The sequence below is a fragment of the Sebastes umbrosus genome, chromosome 9, assembly GCF_015220745.1.
Source record: "Sebastes umbrosus isolate fSebUmb1 chromosome 9, fSebUmb1.pri, whole genome shotgun sequence".
Taxonomy (NCBI): domain Eukaryota; kingdom Metazoa; phylum Chordata; class Actinopteri; order Perciformes; family Sebastidae; genus Sebastes; species Sebastes umbrosus.
In genome coordinates this window covers 26,527,917-26,552,199 of record NC_051277.1, presented here as the reverse complement: position 1 = coordinate 26,552,199, position 24,283 = coordinate 26,527,917, and the positions used below count along the sequence as shown (strand labels likewise).

General features: G+C 39.2%; 2 protein-coding genes and 2 long non-coding RNA genes across 5 annotated transcripts in view; all 4 read left to right on the top strand.

Annotated features, from left to right (window-relative positions):
* The first annotated feature begins 703 nt into the window (after positions 1-703).
* On the top strand, positions 704-6,331 carry cab39l1 (calcium binding protein 39, like 1). The gene is made up of 9 exons (XM_037781211.1): positions 704-1,044; positions 1,535-1,695; positions 1,775-1,939; positions 2,111-2,229; positions 3,644-3,812; positions 3,900-3,959; positions 4,045-4,110; positions 4,246-4,389; positions 5,651-6,331. Exons 2-9 carry the CDS (start codon positions 1,579-1,581, stop codon positions 5,840-5,842), a joined length of 1,032 nt encoding a protein of 343 aa, XP_037637139.1. The 5' UTR covers positions 704-1,044; positions 1,535-1,578; the 3' UTR covers positions 5,843-6,331.
* Positions 6,332-6,725: 394 nt separating this feature from the next.
* Positions 6,726-10,231, top strand: LOC119494795. The gene is made up of 2 exons (XR_005208299.1): positions 6,726-8,056; positions 8,264-10,231. It is a non-coding gene; the product is annotated as an uncharacterized LOC119494795 (long non-coding RNA).
* A 3,369-nt stretch (positions 10,232-13,600) lies between these two features.
* On the top strand, positions 13,601-16,407 carry LOC119494824. Its single transcript, XR_005208305.1, has 4 exons — positions 13,601-14,032; positions 14,881-14,936; positions 16,016-16,110; positions 16,272-16,407. It is a non-coding gene; the product is annotated as an uncharacterized LOC119494824 (long non-coding RNA).
* A 2,515-nt stretch (positions 16,408-18,922) lies between these two features.
* The window catches only part of gpc3 (glypican 3), a 127,425-nt gene continuing 122,064 nt past the window's right edge, over positions 18,923-24,283 (top strand). Inside the window, exon 1 of one of the 2 annotated variants that reach the window (XM_037780888.1) lies at positions 18,923-19,482. In XM_037780888.1, the coding sequence (XP_037636816.1) occupies positions 19,320-19,482 (163 nt within the window). In that variant the 5' untranslated portion in view covers positions 18,923-19,319. The remainder of the gene's footprint in view (positions 19,483-24,283) is intronic. The other variant, XM_037780886.1, reaches the window with a different exon arrangement.

The window sequence follows — 24,283 nt, the reverse complement described above, 5'->3', positions numbered from 1 at the left end:
GCAAATCATATATACATTATACAATATACGTATATATATATATATATATAATACAATACAATGTATTGTATTATACAATACAATGCATATGCTGAATTGATGTTGAAGACTTGATAAAGAGAATTACTACTAATAAACCTGATGCTAATAGGTATACATATTCTCCAGTGTTTTACAAGTGATAATCCTTTTTTTTATTCTACAATTGTTTATGAAAGTTAAATTCCATACAAACATAAGATAAAAAAGGGCTGTCTCATCTGAACTAAATCTCATTGCCATATCTTTTCTCGAGAATTTAGGCTGTCTTTTTTTGTTACTTTAATTATTTTCTACCACCTCTTTTATTTTTGTTATTATATTATTTTTTTTATAATTTAAGTTATCTTTCCTATCCAATTGTGCCTTGTATGATAGAAGTATTGATTTTAGATTACAATGCCTAAATGTTTGTAAATTAATTATCTTCAATAAAAAAAAAAAAATACTTCTGAACTAAATCTCATTGCATTATCTTTTCTCTAGAATTTAGGGTGCACTTGATTACTGTCACAGGGGCGGTCCGGCAGGCGGGGCTTCCCGTGTACTCTCTAATCTATCCGCTCACACTGAAATGTGCTCACACTGAAACATGCGCACCTCCATCGGATCAGACTTCTCACTTAAAGTGATTGGCCAACACTAGTGTCAGTCATCGTGTAAAGCAAAACAAGCCCGCCCAGTGTCCCCGGGATGCGGAGGAGAGGACGAGAGTTTCACCAGAAGAGAGAACAGGGAAATGAAGTTGTCAGACAGGCTCAGCCCAGCTACTCTCTCTCTCTACTCCTAGGCAGACACACGGTCACGAGTAGACACATTTATACATGAAACAGCACAGCTATGAAGGTCGTCTGTTCGAGCAACTTGTAGCTACGATTACACCACGTTTGGATAGCTTCAGATAACCTTAAAGACACTTCAAAGTAGCCTTTAAAAGAAATACAACTAGGCTATCCTGCTAGCTAACCTTTAGCCTCCTTCAGCTTCACAACCACACTTCTCTCGGTGAGTCTTTGACAGCATGAAGTGGACGTTTCAGCAGTGTGTTATGTGTTTTCCACGCACTGGCTGACGCTGGTTTGCTTGTTTCTTTGCTACAGCTAACTAGGTCACCAGCTAGCTCAACTTTGCTGCTGTAACATTGACATTGTTGCCGCCTTGTTTCCTCCTGTTATATATCCTCGTTTCTTGTGTTACTCGACTGTTAACTTGCAGAAACTAACCTCCAACATGGTAGAAGTGTTACTTTAGAGCTAATCTACCCGTGTTATCTGTGTAAACTAGTGTTAGCACTGTTAGCTATAGCTGTGCTCGCTGTCATGCTCTTTAACACTGTAACTCTCTAGTTTGAGTGTTTCTGAGTGTTGACTTTCAGTAGCTGTGTTGTTGCTTTTTCTTCAGGTGGGAGTTTTTTTCAGCCATTTCCTGATGCAAAGAGGTACAAGTACAGGAAGTTGACTTGCTTTTATTCGAAACTGGTGTTTTATTCCATCAGGGCATTCATTTTGGGGCTTTGGATTACTTCAGTCTTCAGTCATCATGCCTTTTCCTTTTGGGAAGTCTCAGAAGAGTCCAGCTGACATAGTGAGGAGTTTGAAGGAGAATGTGGCATACATGGAGAAGATGGATGCTGGAGACAGCAAAAAGTGTGAAAAGGTCTGTCTCATATTTTGAAATTGTGTCTTATTCTTAAACTTGATAAGTCTTAGTCATTAACTATTTCCCCATGATTAAGGTCGCAGAGGAGGTGTCCAAAAACCTGGCCTCACTGAAGGAGGTGCTCAGTGGAACAGGTGACAAGGAGCCTCAAACTGAAGCAGTGGCTCAGCTTGCACAGGAGCTGTACAACACCAACCTCCTCATTGCTCTCATTGCAAACCTGCAGAGGATTGATTTTGAGGTGGGGGCGAAATGTACTTTTACTTTACTTCTGTGTAAAAAGTATTGATCCAACAGCGATGCTCCCACTCTATGCCTGATTTGAACATCGATGCCCAAAGTAAAACATGGCTTTGCATATCATCTGCACCCAGTCAGCCATTATTGTGCTTTTGGGTGTTTTTTTTTATAGGGGAAGAAGGATGTGGTTCATTTGTTCAGCAATATAGTGAGACGTCAGATTGGCACCCGTACACCCACGGTAGAATACATCTCTACGCAACAACAGATCCTCTTCATGCTTCTGAAAGGGTAAGTTCATCTTTTTTTAGGCTACAGGAACTCAGCGTTTGATACATGTTTTGATGTGAGTGCTTTAGATGTACAGTACATATAAGTCAAACCTTAGATACTTTTAAACTGTAGCCAAATTGTTTAGTTTTAGGTGCTTTTTCAAACGATTTTGCTGAAATCACTTTACCCCAACATGCCTCGTGATTTTCTACATTACACAGTATGTGTTTCAACAACTCCCAGAGGAACGAGCGCGAACATGTTGCATTCACCTGTGGGTAACACATGTTGATGAAGAGAGTGATAGCTGTGCTGGTTTTACAGCTCTAAAAAAACAAAAAAACAACTGAGTCATCCTGCCTACTCGAAGAGCGACGTGTCTTACGACTGCATTGCATTATAGACGATTGAGGCTAATGTTAGCGGATCAAATGCTATCTTTGCCACTTATATTTTAACTTTGTTCCAAATGTCATGTCTCTAAAGAGGACCATCCAGTTTGGTTGTCAGAGATGGACATCAAAACCTGACATTTAACACTGATGTGTAAGATGATTTCCTCCGCTAATAGATTCCCTTTAGATGCACGCTGAATCGTCTATGACATATTTTTGTAGGCCAACCAGGAAGTTAGCATCGCCCTGGGTTCCCTCAGCAAAAAGCCAACGGGATTTTTCCTTTGGGTTTTGGATTATTGCAGAAAATAAGCTCTGTGGCAAACACACATTTATGATAATTACACGTTTTGTTCAGCAAGCTAAATGAACACCACTTTTATGATTTTTGAAGCGTGAATGCATTCAGCATAAGTATAAAGCTAACTTAGGCTATAAATGAACTACACCACGGTCGCATGGGCGTGAGTATACACAACAAGGCTGTAAAGGAGGACGAGTCAAAGTGATGATGTTTAGTAGTCTCATTTGTCACTTGTTAGGAACCGCCTTCCTTAAGACACATAACGGCTTCAAAATTCACGAGTGGGATATTTACTGACCTTTTTTATGTCGTAGAACAAAACGTTAAAATCTCTTCAGCTTGTGTTAACCACAGACCTTATTTCAGGCATCTCACTAAAAACTATTCAAACAAACTATTGACTTCCAGAGGAGGGAACCAGCAGAGCTTTATATGATAACTCATTTCCAGGTTTTAGGACTCATTGCTGTAGCACTCTACTTCGCCAGCTATCTTCAGGCACATCAAAAACACCTCACTATGGCAAATAAGGCCTAGAAGTGTAATGTTCATCAGTACAAATACAAGTTCAATGCCGCATTAACAGTGTTGAAAGTGTTTAGGATGGATTGACTTTGATTATTTGCTGTTTTGTTTGTGTTACATCTACAGCGTTTGTTTTGTAACTGGCCTGTATTGAATTCTGATGAGTCAAATGACTTGACCCGGGCCTGACATGTATTAACCTGTACAGATATGAGAGTGCAGAAGTGGCTCTGAACTGTGGAATGATGCTGAGAGAATGCCTGCGTCACGAGCCCTTAGCACGGACGGTGCTCTTTTCTGAAGACTTCTACTGCTTCTTCCGTTATGTGGAGCTCTCAACCTTTGACATTGCCTCAGACGCTTTCGCCTCATTCAAGGTGCGCTGCCGCATTTTGTTTCTGTTTCCTGCATCCTCATACCAACAGTTCTTATCTAATATCTTTTTCTCTTCTGCTCCCTCTCAGGATCTCCTCACAAGACACAAGCTTATGTGTGCGGATTTCCTGGAGAACAATTATGACAGGGTGAGCTTTCTAGTGTGGGTTTTGATCTTTAATCAAAAGAATGCCCATGCTGTGCCTATTAATATACTTGTAAAATGTCTCCCAGGTGTTTACAGAATACGAAAAGCTCCTGCACTCTGAGAACTACGTCACCAAACGACAGTCTTTGAAGGTAGAAGCTCCACTGCTCCGTCAAATCAAAATTAATTTTTGAGCTTCAGATTCAAGTGTTACTGGCATATGCTCCCTTACTTACTGACTTAAACAAGATCCTACTGAATTGTTGTAATTGCATACTACTTTTCAGCTCCTTGGGGAACTTCTCCTGGATAGACACAACTTCACTGTCATGACAAAATACATCAGTCGGGCGGAGAACTTGAAGCTGATGATGAACTTGCTAAGAGACAACAGCCGAAACATCCAGTTCGAAGCGTTCCATGTGTTCAAGGTGTGCACATAAAACATGATCTCATCATCTGAAAGCTGGGAACCTGAAAATTAGTTTGAGATGCAGCTCAGCACTGTGTGTCAAGTTGTTGTAGTCATTAATAAGAAATATAAATGAATGAATTAATTAATTAACATAAATTGTGAAAGTGTATAATGGTTTAGAACATTATGATGGAAGTATATGATGGCCATTTCCACGCTCTATTATGTCTCAGCAATTTTTGGGTCGATACCTTTTGTTACACAGATTTGGGGCTAAATTTAACCATTTTTTGCCACTCAAGAAATGATAAAAAATTATCAATAATCCTTCCAAAATACCACATTAAGACACCAAGACCTTGAGGAACACCATAGAAAAAGCCATGCTGTGATTTGGTATCAAAAACTTTTGACATTTGGAGATTTCTGCAAGAATTGCATTTTTCGGTGTTGGGTGGCGAGCACTTCTGTTCTGGAAATTGCTCAGAAACCCCCTCATTGTCAATCTACCTAGGAAAGCCATCCATCCTCTGAATGCTCTAGGTCTTTAGTTTGTGGCTGTAAAGTTTCATGAGGCTGTGATTATCCTAGAGGTCACCACAGGTCATTTTAAACAGTGAGGCCATTTTTCAACAAATGGTCTCACTACAATGAAATGGCTACTATGGGCGCTAACATCGTCACATGAAAACAATTGGGCTCATTGGATCCACAAGAGTCTCAGCTTTGCAGTGATACCCAATTTATGCAATTCCAAGACTGTTTAGGGACCCCAGTATGCAGAAATATTCAAATACACCATTTTAGAATAGGCAAAAATAACACATTTATACTGCATTCAAAAAACTGCATGGTTTTTGCCCCAAACTGCATGGGGTTATCATAAAGTGGGCATGTCTGTAAAAGGGAGACTCGTGGGTACCCATAGAACCCATTTTCATTCACATATCTTGAGGTCAGAGGTCAAGGGACCCTTTTTGAATATTGCCTTGCTAGTTTTTCCTCGCCAAAATTTAGCCTAACTTCATAGCGTTATTTAGCATTCTTTCCAACATGATAGCATGACATGGTGGGTACCAATATCTATTTTCCTTATGTATATTCCTGAGGTTTTCTGGTTTCACATGAAACATTAGTATCTTCTGCTAACTGAGCCCGCTACAATCTCTGAAAGACAGAATTGCGGCCAGGCCCGCCGGCGGGCCATTAGAGTTATTAAGGGGTTTTAAGAAAAGTTTGGATTGAATTGTAAATCATCTCTCTCCTCTTTGTTAAAGGTATTTGTTGCAAACCCCAACAAGACTCAGCCCGTGCTGGACATCCTGCTGAAGAACCAGGCCAAACTGGTGGAGTTCCTGAGCCACTTCCAGACCGACAGAGCGGAGGACGAGCAGTTCTGCGACGAGAAGAACTATCTGATTAAGCAGATCCGGGACCTGAAGAGGCCCACAGCAGCGGAGGATGCTTAAGGCGGCAGGGACGACTGCTCCATCAGGTGGTAGATGTACAGGTGGTGGCTGGAGCTGCGGCGGGCTAAGAGAGAGAGTCTAAAAGACATGCTTCATTAAAATTTAATATTAACCACAAAATATAGGAAAAAAAAGTACTTCCTTCACTTTCTGTTTTTTTTTTTTTTTTTAGTGTGGATGTGGAGGTGATTTCCATCCAGCAACCTGAGTGGGCCAAGAACTGTTATTTAAACCATAGTGCTTCTTCTTTAGTGATAATGAAATGCATTTAGTCCGTTCTTGTAATGTTGGACCTTAAACTGTTACCTTTCCACACACATTGTTGCTGGCAGAGACCTTAGAACGACAGAAATGTCACCCCATTCACAGCCAGCGTGTGTTCTTGAAAGTCTCTCTCAGAAACGTGTCTGTATTTTAGAGATTGAGAAGCTGAGAAGTAAAACATATTATTTTTCTAATGTATCTTCATGGTAAACAGTTTAAAACACACAGTAACCCCTCTCTCTGAACATTGTTTAGTCTAACTAATTGCATAGGTTTGGTTTATTGCCTTATTGTGAGCTGTTGTGTTGTACAGGGAACTTAAATGCTCTTTAGAAATACGGCTTTGGCAGAGAGACACGTGGATCATATGGTGCCTTCAAATGAATCGCGTGAGCTTGTATTTACAACATGGGAAGTCGTGTACACATATTCTCGGCGTTCAAGTGGTTAAATCGTCAGAACACCGCTGCTAAGCAACAACAATATTAACGTTACTGTCGGCGTCTAGAAGCCACAGAGGCTCACAATTTAGCAAGTGGGTAACATAATGCACTAAATTCAAAGGCATATTGACATTTTCCTCAGACATATTATAAAATTACGAAGAAAACAATATACAACTAAAATTACAATATATTAACTTATTATCTACCGAAAAATTTCTGACAACGTCAACAAACACGTCACAGCTCGTGAACTCTGAGCTTTCAGGATCTTTCCACTTACGAGGTTGTGAATGCCACAAGAGGAGGGCTTTATAAGGACTCATCTCGTGAACACGGTAAACACGATCCCATTTGAAGGCACCAATATTTGCCCGGTCAGCACATAGTAATTTTTGGTGATTTAATGTCGGCTTTGTGAGCTTACAGAGGTCACAAATGATCCTGCAGATCCTGTACTCGCCGATGCATTAGCTGGCACAGGAAGAGGAAATCAAAACCATAGAGGAATCAATTAATTGTGCTGTGATTTTTTTTTTTTTTTTTTTTAGGCTGCGCTCAGCGCTTACATGACTGAAATAGAAACATGGCATCAGATAATGCTGCAGGGTACCAGCCCATCCATTCCAACGCTAACATGGACAGCCAGGATATACCAATTGATCTTACTGGGAGCACTCCATCTCATCCTCGCGTACTGAGTACACAGATAGAAACGATTCATTTTAAAACAATGATTCATGGGGTTTGTAAACTATTTGATGTATGCCATATTGGGCATTTCTCCTTTACAACATACGCACTGCGTAACACAATAAATAATATTGCAGTTTACAAGAAGGTGTTGCCCATGAAGATGCATCATACGTATGTTACACTTAATCTATTATATTCATATGAGAGCATGATGTGTTGTTAAAAGTTAGTGGACATGCTGACGAGACTTCATATTAACTTTCATCAGGAGTTTCACTCATTTTGTTTTCATGTTTGACACATGTTGAACATCTGTTACACTGGATTTAAGAATTTGGCAGACTGTATGTAATGGACGTTTTATTTGACGGGAATACTTTGCTAAAATGATCTAGATCACATTAAAGGGATAGTTCAGGTGTTTTGAAGTGGGGTTGTATGAGGTAATTATCTATAGTCAGTGTATCACTTACAGTAGATGATGGTCGGCACGCCCCCAGCTTGGAGAAACAGATAGGAGTTACCGCACAGAAGCAAAGCGATGTATTGCTGTGAACGGGGCCAGCGGCAAAACGTATTTTAGCCACCTAAAAGATCAGTTTAAGTGTACGCTACGTGTAGAATATTTTCACCGCTTTACCTTGCCGTGACACAGCTATACAGTCTGCTTCTGACGGGAAACTGAAGCCGTTACTATGCTCTCGCCAAAGCAACCAGACTCCATTGGAAAAAGACAGTAATTTTACTCCGCGAAACACGGGTGTTGCTTGTCTATCGCTGCCTTGATTGGTTACTTTGTATGTGTTATTGTGTGACTTTGGTGAATTCAGATTCACCAAAGTCACACAATAACACAAACAAACTACCCGATTGAGGCAGCGGTAGACCAGCAACACCTGTGTTCTGCAAGGTCAAATTACAGGTTTTTTCAATGGAGTCTGGTGGCTTTGGAGAGAACATAGATTGATACAACGGCTTCAGTTCCCCGTCAGAAAGGGCTGTACGACGGCAAGGTAAGGTGGTGAAAATATTGTAAATATAGCGTACACTTAAACAGATATTGATTTTTTTTTGGGAGAGCCTTTCTTTTAAGTGTCTAAAAGTGTCTGCTGCTGGCCCCGTCCACAGCAGTACATTGCTTTGCTTCTGTGCGGTACCTCCTGTTACTTTGTATGTGTTATTGTGTGCTTTTGGTTGGTTCGGATTCACCAAAGTACAGACAGCCCCACTTCAAAACACCTGAACTATCCCTTTAATCTCATGGAAACAATAACTCTCATCCATACAGTTACTTTAACACCAAACAATACAAAAAGAGGTGGCAGATGCTACAGTAAGACATACGACCTTAAATGTCATGTCTTCTTTTCTGATCTGATTATAATAATAATCCGTTTCAATAGAATACACTGTAACATGCCTGCGATGCATCAGAAAGCACATCCTATCAGATGTCAAAACAACCACATGCACTTTGAAACCAAGTTTGTTTGGATGACGAGCACTGAATTTGTTTGAGTTCCTCGCGTGCATCACTGATTAGTTCTATTTCTTAGAAAGACTTCTGTTGAAACAGTTGCCTTACTTCTGCTTTTGTCACTAAAATGGCATATTAGGGATTTCAAGAAATCCGTTGTCTGTGCGCACAGTCCTCTAGACTATACCTCATGGGATTTGAGTTTGCAAATGCTGTGTTCTCTTTCCTTTCCTTCCTAGACAAGGTGTTTTATTTGACAGTTTAAAATACTCAACAGTGGTTTGTATGCATGCCTGAACTTGATATATATGTTCACACTTGAACAGGGACTGCGAACCTGGTTTTCACAATGGAAAACCAGATTTTTAAACTTAAATATTTCATTGGGTGGTGCCACACCGACGTTAATTCATAATGAATTGCAGTGTGGTACCTTGTAATGAACGTTGCCTTATTTAAAGACATTTAATGGATCGTAATGATTATGTAAAATTCCAGACCTTTTTAAACCAAAGTTGATATGAAAAGGGTAAAAAATGTACATTTCAAGTCCCAAATGCATTACTCGTTAATTTCTCAGATCCACATCTAGTGTAGTGTAGCGCTATCACCAACAGCATTATGCTCTACTGTGAGTGTAAATATATATTTTAATAGACTACACTCAGACGAGTTTTTTAGTTGTGGTTAATTAGCTTTTCTTCACTATTTGGTACACTGCACCAGATGGTCATCATCAGGCTTTTTACGGATCCATATATAATTTGGGAACTCTGCTGTGAATGTGGAACATAACGCACAAATAGACTGAAGTCCTGCCACGTCATGTCACCATGGTTCAGTTGCTTAAAAAATCCTGACAACTTTTCAACTCCTTTGTGATTATTTAATGTGAAACACAATTTTTCAAAACTATATTAATGCGTTGGACTTACCCCCCCCACAAACACACAAGTCATTATTAATATCCATGAGCACAAATTTACAGCTTGCTGACAAACTTTTGCTGTAATAATACCCAAGATTATCTGACTGCTGTGTGTAAAAAGAAATAATCCAGAATATTTTTTTTTTAATTGGGTGTCTTTCTTAAAAGTCCAGTTGTGACATCAATTTGGGAAGGACATGCTCTACACAGTCTTCCCACCAGGAGGAGCTGTTGGCAACAATTGGCCCAATATGTATTAGTTGTACCAACAAAGCATTTCATGATTCTATAACCCTACCTCTAATTATGAGTATATAAATCACTGGCAATATTATGTAGACGTCAACAAAAATTCCTTAAGATCAATACTATATATATTTCATGATTTAGAGTTCTCTGTTTCAATATTTGTTGTGCTTTACTTTTTTCTTTTTTTTTTTTTTTTTACTCTGTTGCCTTCTTTTTCCCTTCTCTTTCCCCACTCTGGATATTTTCCTTATTTACCATGGGAGCGAATTATGTGTACATAACTTTATAAAAGTGTGAAAGCATTCATGAAAATAAAACTTTATGGCAATTAATTTTTTTTATGTTTTTTATATTTTACGGCTTCAGCAGTTTAGTGGACACACTACTGCCCGTCATGAGTGGCGCAGTAGGGTCCACCCACAGAGGTGTTCTCACTTGATGTACTTGATTAGACCTTTTCATTACTGTGTGGGTGTGTACAGACTGTGGTACATCTGTTAGGGCGAGACATTCTGATTGTTACATGTAGTTCGATGACCACACTCAATTATCAGCATAGCTCCACCTAACATCCACCTAATCCGAGGTTCAACCAGCCAGGTGAAAACACCTCTGTTGGTGTGCGTTCCCTGGGAATAGCCTGGGATTCAGTTTATTAGTTTATTTGTATAGTTTATCTATGCAAATGTATACATTTGTAACCTAAGAATTTTTAATTGATCTTAGATATCACCCATTGAGGTTTGGTGTGAACTGAAGAAACCAGATTATAATAGAATGAACAGCCAATGGGAACGCTCTCTCTCTCTGAAATGACCTGTGATTGGCCAAAGTCTCCCGTCACGGGCTAGAGTTTTTAAAGCCTGAAAACAGAGCCATGAGGAGGTGCAGAAGTCTAGTTTTCTCTCAGAACACTTGAATTACAATATGCTGAAAGGTTATTAGGGAATTTTTGCCCAATGATGCCAAAAACATTCTGCCTACTGCAGGTTTAAGTCAAAGGGTTTATTGTTATATGCACAGTTAAAAACAAGTTTCCATGTAGAATCAAATTCTACCTTTGCCTTCCACTCTGGATGCCGTTTAAAAGGAAACACGACAAATAAGAAATACAGACAAGCCAATAGTTAAAGAAAGAATACTATGTACAATATACATTATACAGAATAATAGAAACATATCTGCTAAATTCTGGTTGTCCTGCATTTCACACTTCTGTTCGTCCTACTAGAGGGCACGAGGGTGAAAAACCTGTGTTGAGAATGGGTGGAATTTGTATTATTATTTATATACTTATTATTACTATATTATAATTATTTTATTTATTTATTATTTGTTCTCTTTATTATCTTGATTATTTTGCAGGCTCTTCTGCGGTGGTAGATGTCCTGCAGAGATGGTAGGGCCGCCCTGATTATCTTCTCTGCAGGCGTCTGCGGTCCATGGCGGTGCTGTTTCCATAAACCACACAGTGATGCAGCTGGTCAAGATGCTCTCTATGATGCAACTGTAGGAACTAACTATGGCCTAGTACTGGAACGATTAGTGGATCAACAGGATAACAGTTTATAATATTAAATTAATCGTAAAAAAAGGTTTTCTCCGTTTTACATGCTTTACATTTGAATATTGTTGAGCATGGAAGGTCATTCTTGCCTTAGGGAGCAGTAAATGTAACAAAATAGTCTTAAAGGTCCCCTTAATGAACACTTTGGGGTTAGTTGGATAAAAACAAACAATTTGTAGACCTCACCTGGGAAATTCTGGTGGCCACTATTTTTTTGCAAATATTCTGACATTTTATAGACTTAAATGATGAATCAAATACTAGTCCCTCTTAAAACTCTGACGACCCGCCGGCGGGCCCAGCCGCTCTTCTCTCTTTCGGAGTTTGTAGCGGGCTCAGTTTTCAAGATACTGATATCATGTGAAACTAGAAATGCCAGTACCCAGCATGTCATGCTAGCTTGTCGGGAAGAGAGCTAAATAATGCTACGAAGTCACACTAAATTTTGGCAAAGAAAAACTGGCATGACCATTTTCAAAGGGGTCCCTTGACCTCTGACCTCAAGATATGTGAATGAAAATGGGTTCTATGGGTACCCACGAGTCTCCCCTTTACAGACATGCCCACTTTATGATAATCACATGCAGTTTTGGGGCAAGTCATAGTCAAGTCAGCACACTGACACACTGACAGCTGTTGTTGCCTGTTGGGCTGCAGTTTGCCATGTTATGATTTGAGCATATTTTTTATGCTAAATGCAGTACCTGTGAGGGTTTCTGGACAATATTTGTCATTGTTTTGTGTTGTTAATTGGTTTCAAATAATAAATATATACATAATTTACATAAAGCAAGCATATTTGCCCACTCCAATGTTGATAAGAGTATTAAATACTTGACAAATCTCCCTTTAAGGTACATTTTGAACATATAAAAATGTGCGATTAATTGTGATTAACTATGGACAATCGTGCGATTAATCACAAAACCTACTATTGGGTGTAGCAGGGCCCTACTGACCCACATCTATTATAATCACTGATAACGCCTATGTAATGGCCTGATAATGGTCTAATCGGTTGACAATGTTCACCATCTCAGTTTACTGAACACTTGCTAAAAAAAATGTGTGATTAATTTGCAATTAATCGCGATTAAATATTTTAATTGATTGACAGCCCTAATTTGTATACACTGAAATGCACTTTTATCTCCAGAATATTATTCTGAACAAAGTCCGCCGCCGCTTACGTCTTGTCAAACGTATTTATCCAGTGATGCAAATGAATAAAGCTAAAAATAACCCCTCCTCCCAGTAGTAAGCCCAGTTCAAAACACTGGGACACATTCCATCCTACCAGGAGGTATCCACCATGAGGCTCAATAGGCTGCCACTCTATTGTCTTGTGTGGAGGTCAATATAAGTCCTGCAAAACTTACTTGAACCAAAAATGATTATTCCTCCAGCAGAACCATCTTTTAAAAAATGTAATGCAAAATGATCCTCCACGCATGAACTAACCCTAAGTTTACTGCTCCAAAATGTGACCATAATTAACCTTCTTCCTCTTATCACTGGCAGACGTTCACGAGATCTGACATACTGGGTGAAAAGAATAAAGTCAAAATGGGGGCAGCTGCAATTTATTTTTTTTCCCCTTTAAACTGCAGCCTATAGAGGCACAGAGAGAATGCAGTATGGTGGAAGTAGGTTAAAGTTCACCCCGGGGAAGAAGGAGGCAAGTGAGGCAACACTGCTGGTTCCCACAGTGGAGGAAGAGCCACCATGCTGCAGAAAGGCTGCTTCATCAACGTTGTTCTTTTAGGATCTCAGGAAACTTCTTTAGAAAACTTCTTGGCTCTCTATATGGTGGGCGAATGAGGAAAAAGTACCAAGCAATAATAGATTTTAACACGTCAAAGATAAGCACAGTTCATAGTATATTTGTGTAGGTATATAGAGCCTATATTGAATACCCTTTTCCTGCCTTCTAGTAAGAGATGATGTGAATGAGGAAATAGTGATTTAATATGACATTTGTGCAAAAACATAGTTATTGAGTGATTATTAGTGTGCACATGAGGCTGGATGGTGGGGGGATGTTTCTCTCCTGCAGACAGAGAGCAGAAGACGAGCCTCTGTGGGGGCAGGGTTTACAGGGGTTAAAGGTCACGAGCCTCCTGGGCTCCTTTGACCAGCAAAGCGCGCAATGGATGAGCGAGATGGGTTCATAAAACTATATCCGCAGTGTGGTGCGCAAAAACTTTGAAGAGTTTGCAGGAAAAAGTTTGGCGCACCAGAAGAGCAGAAGAAAAGTCTCCATTTGGTGCGTAAAAAAAAACAGCGAAGGATCCCATGTTTGTGAGCGGATTTAAAGGACTACATCCGCAAAGAGCTCCTCTCTCCATCTCCATCTCCCCACCCCCACAAAGAGAAAAACAACAAAAAAGATGCTCTCACAATTTCACGCGTGACAGAACTTTTTGTTTGCCGCAAAGAGGGCTGCAGGAGGGTGCAACATCTGCGGGTGTAAGGTACTGGAACAATATTGGGGAGTTTTTTTCTGCAGGATAGGGAGCAAATACCCACTCAGTAGAATAAAGAAAGCTCAACGCAAAGCAAAAAGGTAGGATGTCTGCAGCTTGTTTCCTCTTTATTCCAACACACATTTTTACGCACGTGGTCATTGTGCTGCTTCAGGAGTGTGTTTTTAAAAAAGTTTGAATGACCTGAAAAAGTGTTTTTGGTTTTTCCTCATAATCGGACTGCAGATTCCTTTTTAAGAGAAATAGAGCATGTTTTTAACACAAAGTGTGCACCACACTTAATGTATATAATGCATGTTTTAAGATAACTTAAGTGCTCAAATTGAATGTGTGCTTTTATTCTGATGGAGTCACAATAACTTTTGTTTACTAAAAGTTGATTTGCGCAACTCTTTGTTTAGGTGTGCAGGCACATTGCGCTCATCCAGGATCTATTTTATTAATCCGCAAAGAGTCACAAATCCGTCCACCCGCTGCTCACCAGCTGCTCTTTAGTAGTAGTTACGTAACTGAATAAACGCGGATGTGATTGAGGTCATTTTTTAATTGAACTGACACGTTCATCATCATCATCATCATGATCATCGTGGCATCACAAGACTCTGTTGGCGCCACTTTGTTAAAGCTGCAGACAGAGCATATCTATAAACTCATTATAGCTCAGTCATATATAGTCTACACTATAAGATAGTAATAGCTCAGAGAATCAAATGTGTATTAACTTTTTTGTGCTCCTATTTTAGAAGTATAAACTCCCCCCACGTGTGTGCTTTGCAGGAAATCAATGTCTTTATCCTAAACAGCCAGTGAAACCTGTGATACTATACAATAGACTATAATTAGAATTGATTGAAGAGTTTTAAGGGAATTATATTTTCCAACAATGTTTCAATATTTTATTTATTTATTTATTTATTTGTGCCCACAGCTGAAATGATTAATTTCTCTGGGCCTGCCTGAGCACACCAAACCGTTTGCTGAAAAGTAAGTTTTTTTTTATCATATTATATCTAGTATTTGGGCACATGATGGGACTACTGTTTTTTTTTATATATTTTATTATATTTTAGGTAGGACTGCCAATTAATTAAAATATTTAATCGCGATTAATCAAATGATTGTCAATAGTTGATCACGATTAATTGCAAATTAATCGGGCATTTTGTATATGTTCAAAATGTACCTTAAAGAGAGATTTGTCAAGTATTTAATACTGTTATCAACATGCGAGTGGGCAAATATGCTTGCTTAATACAAATGTATTTATTATTGGAAATCAATTAACAACACAAAATAATGACAAATATTGAAATATTACGTTTCCTGTGAAACCGTGATGCTTAGGTTCTCAATCTGAATCCAGCACGGGAGTGGCGGACTCCGCCACCACCAATAAAGACTGCTCTACAGAGAGGTTGAATGTAAATACATTGAATGACTATTGCAGAAAATATGCAAAATCAAAAATGGGAGTTGATTTCATGAAAATATCAAGGATTATAACTGTATTATTTTTTAGGAAAAAAACAGTAGTCACATGTGCCCAAATACTAGATACATATAGTGTGATTTAAGAAAAATGGCTTTATCAGAAACTACAAGGAGCACAATCAACTACTTTGTATCTATGAACTCATAAAAAGTTGAATATCAGCCATGAGGAGGTGCAGAAGTCTGGTTTTCTCTCAGAACACTTGAATTACAATATGCTGAAAGGTTATTATGGAATTTTTGCCCAATGATGCCAAAAATATTCTGGTCTAAGTACATATTTCATGTACTTGTACTTAGGCCTACATTTTGATGTCTTTGTTTGCAATGATGTAATGATGTGGTCTCCGATCATTGCAAGTTATTATATAATTATTCTGCTTTTCAAAAGTTTTTTTTGGAAGAATTTTTCAAAGTTTCTAATACAGCCCTGCTTGTACAGGTTTTAATGAGTTACCCACACTGCACAAAAGGCAAACCTCTTCATATGGCATGTATTCATTCTCCTATAATGAGTGGATCGGTTTAAATATCTGTCTACATCACTATCAATTGGTTTTGTTCTGTTTCAGACGGTCCAGACTGGAAGCGTGTTGCCTGGAGGAGTTGGAATTAATCCAGTACATCAATCTGACTTCCCTTGCCTCTGTATGGTCCTCCAGCTAAGGTGCATCTAGTGTAGTTAGTGAAGTAGTTCAGTATCTACTGCCCTAGTTGCTCCTTCTGGCTGGAGGGCTTGTTCTTTTTCAGGATCTCCAATATTTTTCACAACATTTGCCCTGAAAACAACTGTATCTCACAACAACTGCCTCCTGTCTTTCCTTTTAGATCGATTTGTTCCTAACAGCTAGAGCCAACATGTTTGCAGGTTTAACCCATAGAAAGCTTCACTGATAATGGACGGACAGAAAGAGCAGATTCGTCTTAAAAATCTTAAAGAATAAGAAAATAAAGTGTTGCAGAAATATCCCATTTTCCAGTGTGTTTGTGCACGGATCGTACCCTCAGACATCTTCATTGACTTTCTGACTCTTGTGCTGAACGTGTTGTCGACTTTGCAGTTCCAAAGTGCTCACAGTGCAGGTAGTACACACTGATCTACTGCAGTTTGAGCACTTCAGGTATTGCCGGTCACCTTCCCTCATGTGCCAGGCAGCCTGTTTACACTTGAAGGTGGAACTCATGTGGGTTTACAGCGAGTTTTGTTGGTTTGCTGTCAGCTCTTCTGCCAGTCTCTGCTGTGCAAATCCATGCAAAGCTCTCTGTTTCTCAGACGCGCAGCCAAAAGAAAGAGATACAGTGTTGTTGTTTTTTTTTTGGTTTTCTGTTGTTCCAAGCTTTGATGAACACTTGAAAGACTAAAAAATCATATTCACCGCAGGCACAAGAGAGCAACTGTTATTTTTTTCCCCTCTTGTTGCAGTCATGTTAGACTCTACAGGCATCTTAACATTAAGGGTCTTTGACACCGCTGCTTGTCTCGCTGTTTTCAGGTGGATGACTTCACAATTTCAATACTAGACATAATAAAAGAAATTGCACAGTATCCATCTGCAATCCGCCAGATGTTGTGAACAGCTACACGTTTATCTACTAATTTGTGTACGAGTTGTTACTATAGATGTGACCCATGATTCAGAACTACCAACATTGAGCTCTGCCCAAGGCTGTTCTCAGTGATCCACTAATGCAATCTCACTGTGGAGCCACATAATTTATTCAGACCAGTATAATGGTGGGAAAGAAAATTGTTATGAGAAACTGGAGGAATCAGGGTGAGCCCTCTTTTCAGGAGTGGTTCACAGAGTTGGCAAAAGTGGCATCATACAAACAAATTTCTTTCAGCCTGAAGGACAGGACTGAGTAACATGTGGCGAAGTAGGGAGACTACTTCTAATACATCATTAAAGCTTCAGTAGGCAGAAACTTTTTGGCACCATTGGGCAAAAATGCCATAATAACCTTTCAACATATTGTAATTCAAGTGTTCTGAGAGAAAAGTAGACTTCTGCACCTCCTCATGGCTCTGTTTTCAAGCTTTAAGAAAATCTAGCCCGTGACGGCAGACTTTGGCCAATCACAGGTCATTTCAGAGAGAGAGCGTTCCTATTGGCTGTGCTCCGGCTGGTGGGTGGTGCTTGGTATTTCCTCAAGAGATCTCAACATGGCTGCCGGGTCACAAACTTTCTCATTTTACAGCTAAACAGTACACTACAAGATGTTTCTGAAAACATTTGAGGTGAGAAATAGGCATTACAGTAACAGAATATTGATTCATATTTGATCAGCGCTGCCTAGTTTGACCGTTTGATCGGAGCTCGCGAGTGATTGACAGCTGCTCAGAGATGGCAAGGCTCCAGCTCAGCTCTGATTGGTTGTCTGTGAAATCTTGCAGATGCCATTAGGAGCACTGGAGGACACAGAGGCACATGATTTTGTTTAGATTACCTGTCTCATGCACTACTGTCAGGATATAGTGACCGTTTTATAAAAATAACTTTTTTTTAAATCATATTTCCAATTTAGTCTACTGCTGCTTTAATTGGCTGCTTGTAAATTAGATCAGATCATGGTGCAGATTAATGTAGGAATATGTATTAGATTTGTTTCTTTTTATATTTTATTATGATTTTGTAGATCATTTATTTTTATATTAATATTATTATTATTATTATTATTATTTTACATATAGCAGTCATTTGATTTGTTGACCAAATGTGACAATGTTCATGTAAAAATCTATAAATCTATAAAATACTACTACTTATAGTTACTGTTATTATTATTATTATTTTTGTTTATATTATTTTGTATTTTTTTTTATGTAGTTTAAAGTAGAATAGTTGGTATGTATATAGAGATTTGTAAATACAGTATTTTCTGTACTTACCTCGTGTCATTTGTGTGTGATGCACGTTTTTGTGATGTATGTATATTGCTGCTATAACACCTCAATTTCCCTTCGGGGACCAATAAAATCTATCTATCTCTTACAAAAAAGAAAAAGTTAGAAATGTTGGCCTCTTTGGTGTCTCACACTGACCACTAGGTGGAACCATTTCAACTTGTATTGGCTCTTTGGAGCTGAGTGGAAGTAGAAGAACAGTCCACTCAAGATGAGAAGGTGAAGGACTAATCAGTGTATAAATAAAATGCCTTTAGGTAATGTTATTGAATTAGATTTATGTATTTATTAAAGATAAGAGGAGGTGGTTAATGTTCACCTTTTTCTGTTGTTGATGTTCACTTTCTCCACTTGGTTTGAATAATAAACAGCTCATTTTCATATCACATCCGTCTCATTTTCATTGTAATACATGTGCATCCCCTGGTTTCAGGTATACTGTGCTCTAATTGCATCCCATAACACATTGATCTAACGTGACAACAGCTCGTGCACCGCATCCCTCCCCTCCTACTATCTCCACTCCTGCAGATAGAGCCAATGTATCAGCTCACATCTCTACTATCACACCAGAGAGGAGAGAGAGGAGATCTCCATACACGCGCAGGTTCACGCTGCGGCGCGCGCTTTTTTCTTTTGGAGAGGAGCGCGCACATGCACGTCCATCTGTGCGTGCAACCAGAGAGCTGAGAGTCAGAGCCGCAAGTGAAGAGGGACTCAGAAGTTCTCAGCATCGGAGTATAGCTTCGCCAAGAGGCTCAGCATCTCCAGAGGCGGACGGACACGAGAAGAAGGAGCTGGAGGATGCAGAGCCGGATGCTGCAGCATCACCTCATCATCATCATCATCATCAGTGCAAACACGCAAGGGATGCTCCTGTAACTTTTAATGTGTTGAAGTTGACCTCCGCTTGTTTTCTTGGCTCTGCTCTGCCCGGTTTTGGCTTTAGAAGTGCTGCTCTCCTGCCTGCCATGCTTGGTGCGTCGCTCCACAGTGCGCTCTTTCTGTGCGCCTTCCTCCTCCAGATGTTCTCCTCGCTGCCAGGAGGACAGGTGCCGACCTGCCAGGAGGTGCGCACCGTGTTCCAGTCTCTGCATCCGGGCTCCAAGTGGGTCCCCGAAACACCGGTGTCAGGTAACTCACTCATCAGCTTCAAGCTTGTGCATGTATAGCTCCATTTGGTTTTACGCACATCTTTTGATTGTTTAAAATAGATGAATGAATGAATGAATTACTTTATTTCGAACATAAAAATAAATAAAAACAGATGCAAAATAATAACAAACAAAACAAGAGTAATAGTGTCCGAAAAGGAGTAGGTAGAAGTAAAACTTATGTTTCCCTATACCCCTTTCTCACTTCTCCTCTAATTACTCATATATCATAGAATGATAATATAATATAATATATAAACTATCCCAGATTTATTTACATCCCAAATTCAATATATGAACAGCATCCCAAGTTTATTTACAACCCACATATCCATCCGGGGTTAAAAGGTAGATATAAACCAACCCTTAACACAACCCTTATCACAACTCTTCCTCCACCATATACCTCCCAAAAATATCTTTTGTTGTATAGCTTTTTAAAGTGATTTATATTTGTGCTCCGCTTCAACCCATCACCTAACCCATTCCACAAATCCACATCACAGACTGAAATACACACACTCTTCTTTGTTGTACGAACACAATGCTTTTTCAAATTAAATTTTCTTCTTAAATTATAACCCCTCTCCCTGTCACAAAACATTTTTTGAATATTGCCCGGAAGTGAATTATGTCTTGCTTTGAACATTATTATTGCGGTTTTAAATTTGACCAAATCCATGAATTTCAATGCATGTGACTTTAAAAACAGTGTGTTCGTGTGTTCCCTATATCCCACATTATTTACTATCCTGATTGATTGAGAGATTCCAGCTCTGACTGTAAACAGTCAGATTCAATTCCACTGTCAGTTTCAGAGGACATCACCATTACAACAGTTCTCTAACGTCATCCAGGGTTTTTTTTAACTCCCAGTTCCAATGCTGCTGACTTCTCTAGCATCAGCAGTGAGAGCCAACCCACACACTCTCCATCACTCTGGCTGAGGATTTACCAACCTGCCCTGAAAAAAAAAGAGAAAAATCTATTGGCCAGTTAAGTATGTTGTTAAAAATGCAGGTTGAGTTATATAAGCCACCAGTTAACTGTTAAATAACAACCTCACAGAATTGATCAGCTCCACTATTGATTCAAGCCAAGTAACTCAACTTTGATGTGGTCAGTGCTTGTGGAGATTGGAAGCAGATAGTAGCAGCAGGTATTTGTTATGTGGGTGAAGTTTGAGGGGTTTTGTCAGGGCCAGCTCTAACCCTTTTGGTGCCCTGGGAGAAATTCTGATTTGGAGCCCCTTAAACCTAAACCTAAACCAATGGTTGTAAGACAAAAATCAAGGTTTTTATTTTCTTATAAATAACTGTATTTATTATAATATAAAGAACCAATTGGTCCCTGATATTGTTGGCTTAAAAGTGTTCAGTCAGTTTCACTACAATTTACACTTTTATTAACAAAAAAGTGCAGCCGGGCAGACATAGGCGCAGTTTGAACTTTAAGGTTGGGGGTTTGCAAAATAAATCTAGAGGGAATGTAATGTGTACAACGCAGAGAGGTCTAATTTATTCGGATGTGTGTAGCCGTATTACACCCTCCAAACAGAATGGGACTTGAGCGAGCGTCAGTGACAAAAATCAGTTTGATTGCATTGTTTTCTATTGGAATGAACTAACTGGCTGCAAGCGACGAAGCGCTGTGCAGCATGCGAGTTTGAGCTTTTTTTGCCAGACGCCCTGTTTCTTTTTATTCCTTATTCCAACGGACGAGGAAGGGCTGATTGGTGGAGGTGAAATGAGGAGTTATCTGATACGATACCTCCTCATTTCATTACAAACTAAACTAAATAACGTGGCAGCAGGCTGGAAGGAGATCAGCAGAAGCCTGAAAGTTTACTGAGGCTACTGTTGGCTGTATTGTATGGCATTTTTAGTAAATATTGCAGTATAAAACCTGTGTTTTCTGTTTAAAAAACACAAATGTCGGAAGAGAGCAAGTACTACTCACCCATTTTTTAAGTGGTTTCGTCTCTAGTCTGATCTTGACTGCACAGCTGATAGGTACGTGGTGTACTTGGCGTAACAGAAGTGCATATTTAATGGTGTGTGGACAGAGAGTGTCCGATGTTATTAGGCTATAAGTAAATAAAAAGACCACAAATCTTATCTTGTTGGTTTCTTATTCTGTCAATATGAAGACACAATAAGGTTGATATTATTCATCATTACAATAAATTATTAGTTCTATGTTATTATTAAAAAATATATAGCCTGTGCGGGCAGATGAAAAAGTGCGAGCCAGAGAGTTACAGGGGGAGAAGTGTATATCTTTATTTATTTATTTATTTGTTCATTTGTTACCTCTATGCAGAAAATGAGGAAGGGCGCCCACCTGCATATAAAAAAAAAAAATATATATATATATATATATATATGATTATTTTTTTAGAGGGTGACCAGTGCCCCCCAGAAGGTGGCGCCCTAGGCGACCGCCTATATGGCCTATGCCTGAAGCCGGCCCTGGGTTTTGTACACAAAGGAAAAGATCAGCACTCTCCCTTTATGAGTGTTAATTAATAGTCATGTTCAAGCTGGTCTCTTGGCAGCTTTTCCTCGGCCACATTGTCACAGAATATAGATTAGTGGTGTGATATGAATTGTGAGCACCCTGGAAACAAATCTGTAAAAGGTGCAATTATCCACAGGGATAATTAAATGTCAGTGATTCTGCCTCGGATGAGGAAGGAGCGCGTCGTGAGAAAAGTGACTGGACTTTTGAGACGTGAGGAATTCAGACGTTTTGTGGGATAGAGGAACAATCCTATTTTGCAGAACACAGTTTGTGCTCTGCTGGCTGGAGCCTGTTGCGTGCATTCTGATTCAGTATGTAAATGCAGATCCCTCTCATGTGGCTGAATCACAGCCAGCTGCAAATGTTAATTGGGTGTTATAAGTGTCATGTCAGCACGGGGAAGTGCTCCAGGTAAACAGTTTTCCATCCATTCTCAGCATGCGATCATCACACCTCACTCCCACCAGACTCAAAGTGGTTTACCAAATAATGCTAAATGTTCCGTGTACAAGGAAGAGTGTAATGAATCACAAAATGATTCATATCAAACAGCAGAAAGGCATATCCTGTATTAATCTCCTATCCATGGGTGCATGAATCCCCGACCACTGAGCCCTACATCTCTCTCCGTGCATAAATCTTTAATCACACACCCTCCACCGAGGCCATCAAGCATTTTATCTGCCTGAATCATCATAGCAGGCCAAGAGAAATATTTAACCCCCCCCACCCTCCTCCAAATCTGAAGCAGAGCAGCCCAGCTGTGCACCTCCTCCGCCGAGGACTCAGTCTGAGCTGGACGCCCTGCACATCAGGTAGCTCCAAACCATTACTTAGACTGGAAATCAATCCACCAGTCAGCCAGAGGACAATTCATCCTGGCCAGTTAAGAGGTAGTTTGGTTTACACGTTCCCATGGTGCCCACGGCTACTCGGTTGCAGATTAATTGCTGGTTTTATTAAGTGAGCTGGTAGTACAGTGCTTTATCAAGTGACTGATGGTAAAGTACCAAATTACATGTACAGTAAATGCTACATTTCCACATTAATGTAGAACATGGATTGGACCTAATGTTCTGTTTCAGGTCCTGGAGGGTGGAGACAGCTCGAAAACATACATAATCTTTGTTTTACTATCGTGATACCGTTTCCTAATTTTATGAACGAGGACTTTTCATTAGAGCTGCAACAATTAATCGATTAGTTGTCAACTATCAAATTAATTGCAGACTATTTTGATAATCGTTAAATCGGTTTGAGTAATTTTTTAAGAAAAAAATGCCCAAATTCTCTGATTCCAGCTTCTTAAATGTGAATATTATCTGGTTTCTTTACTCCTCTATGACAGTAAACTGAATATATTTGAGTTGTGGACAAACAAGACATTTGAAGACGTCATCTTGGGCTTTGGGAAACACTTATCCAAATTTTTCACCATTTTCTGACATTTTATAGACCGAACAACTAATCGATTAATTGAGAAAATAATCCTCAGATTATTCAACAATGAAAATAATCGTTAGTTCCAGCCCTACTTTTCATATTCCCTATATCTGTGATTGGTGTTCAGCACTGCCCTCCCAAATTCCAAATAAGTCCATTTGTATTTCTATTTTTGGAGTTTTATAACAGTTTGTTCATACTGTAAGACTAACAGGGAGTTACACCCATCTGGGTTCTATTGACCCTAAATATGACTTTTTTTGGCAAACAAAATGAGTATATATTTGTTAATGCATAGCCTATATAAAATATAAAACATTAAATATTTCCTTATACGGCGTAATAAAAATATTTTATTACCATTTCTGTATTTTGCCATGATCATGTCAGAAGAAAAGGAAAAAATGGTTGCTTTTGCACCTATTGTGAGTGTCATTACACATACAGCACAGCAGTGCAACAATGAAGAAGTAACGCCAATGTCAACAAAACACAGGGTTTATTATAAGATGTCCAATTAAGTTCTGTAGCCAACCTACATACAGTATGATTGATATAGAAGGACATAACTGTACAAACATTAAAAGTATGCATATTTAACAAAAATGCTGTTGCGGTGTAGTTATTATTTTGTTATTTGCATTCTTTAAAAGTCACCAGAATGCAGGAAAAAAGTCTCTGAAACTCAAATTCATATGGGGGTGCGACCCCCAGACCCCCTGCTTTGGTTTCGAAATCCTCCCTATTTTTGATGTGTCAAGGTTGGCAAGTATGTCTGTAACTCAGCGGATGTATATATCTTTAGCTAAATCAAC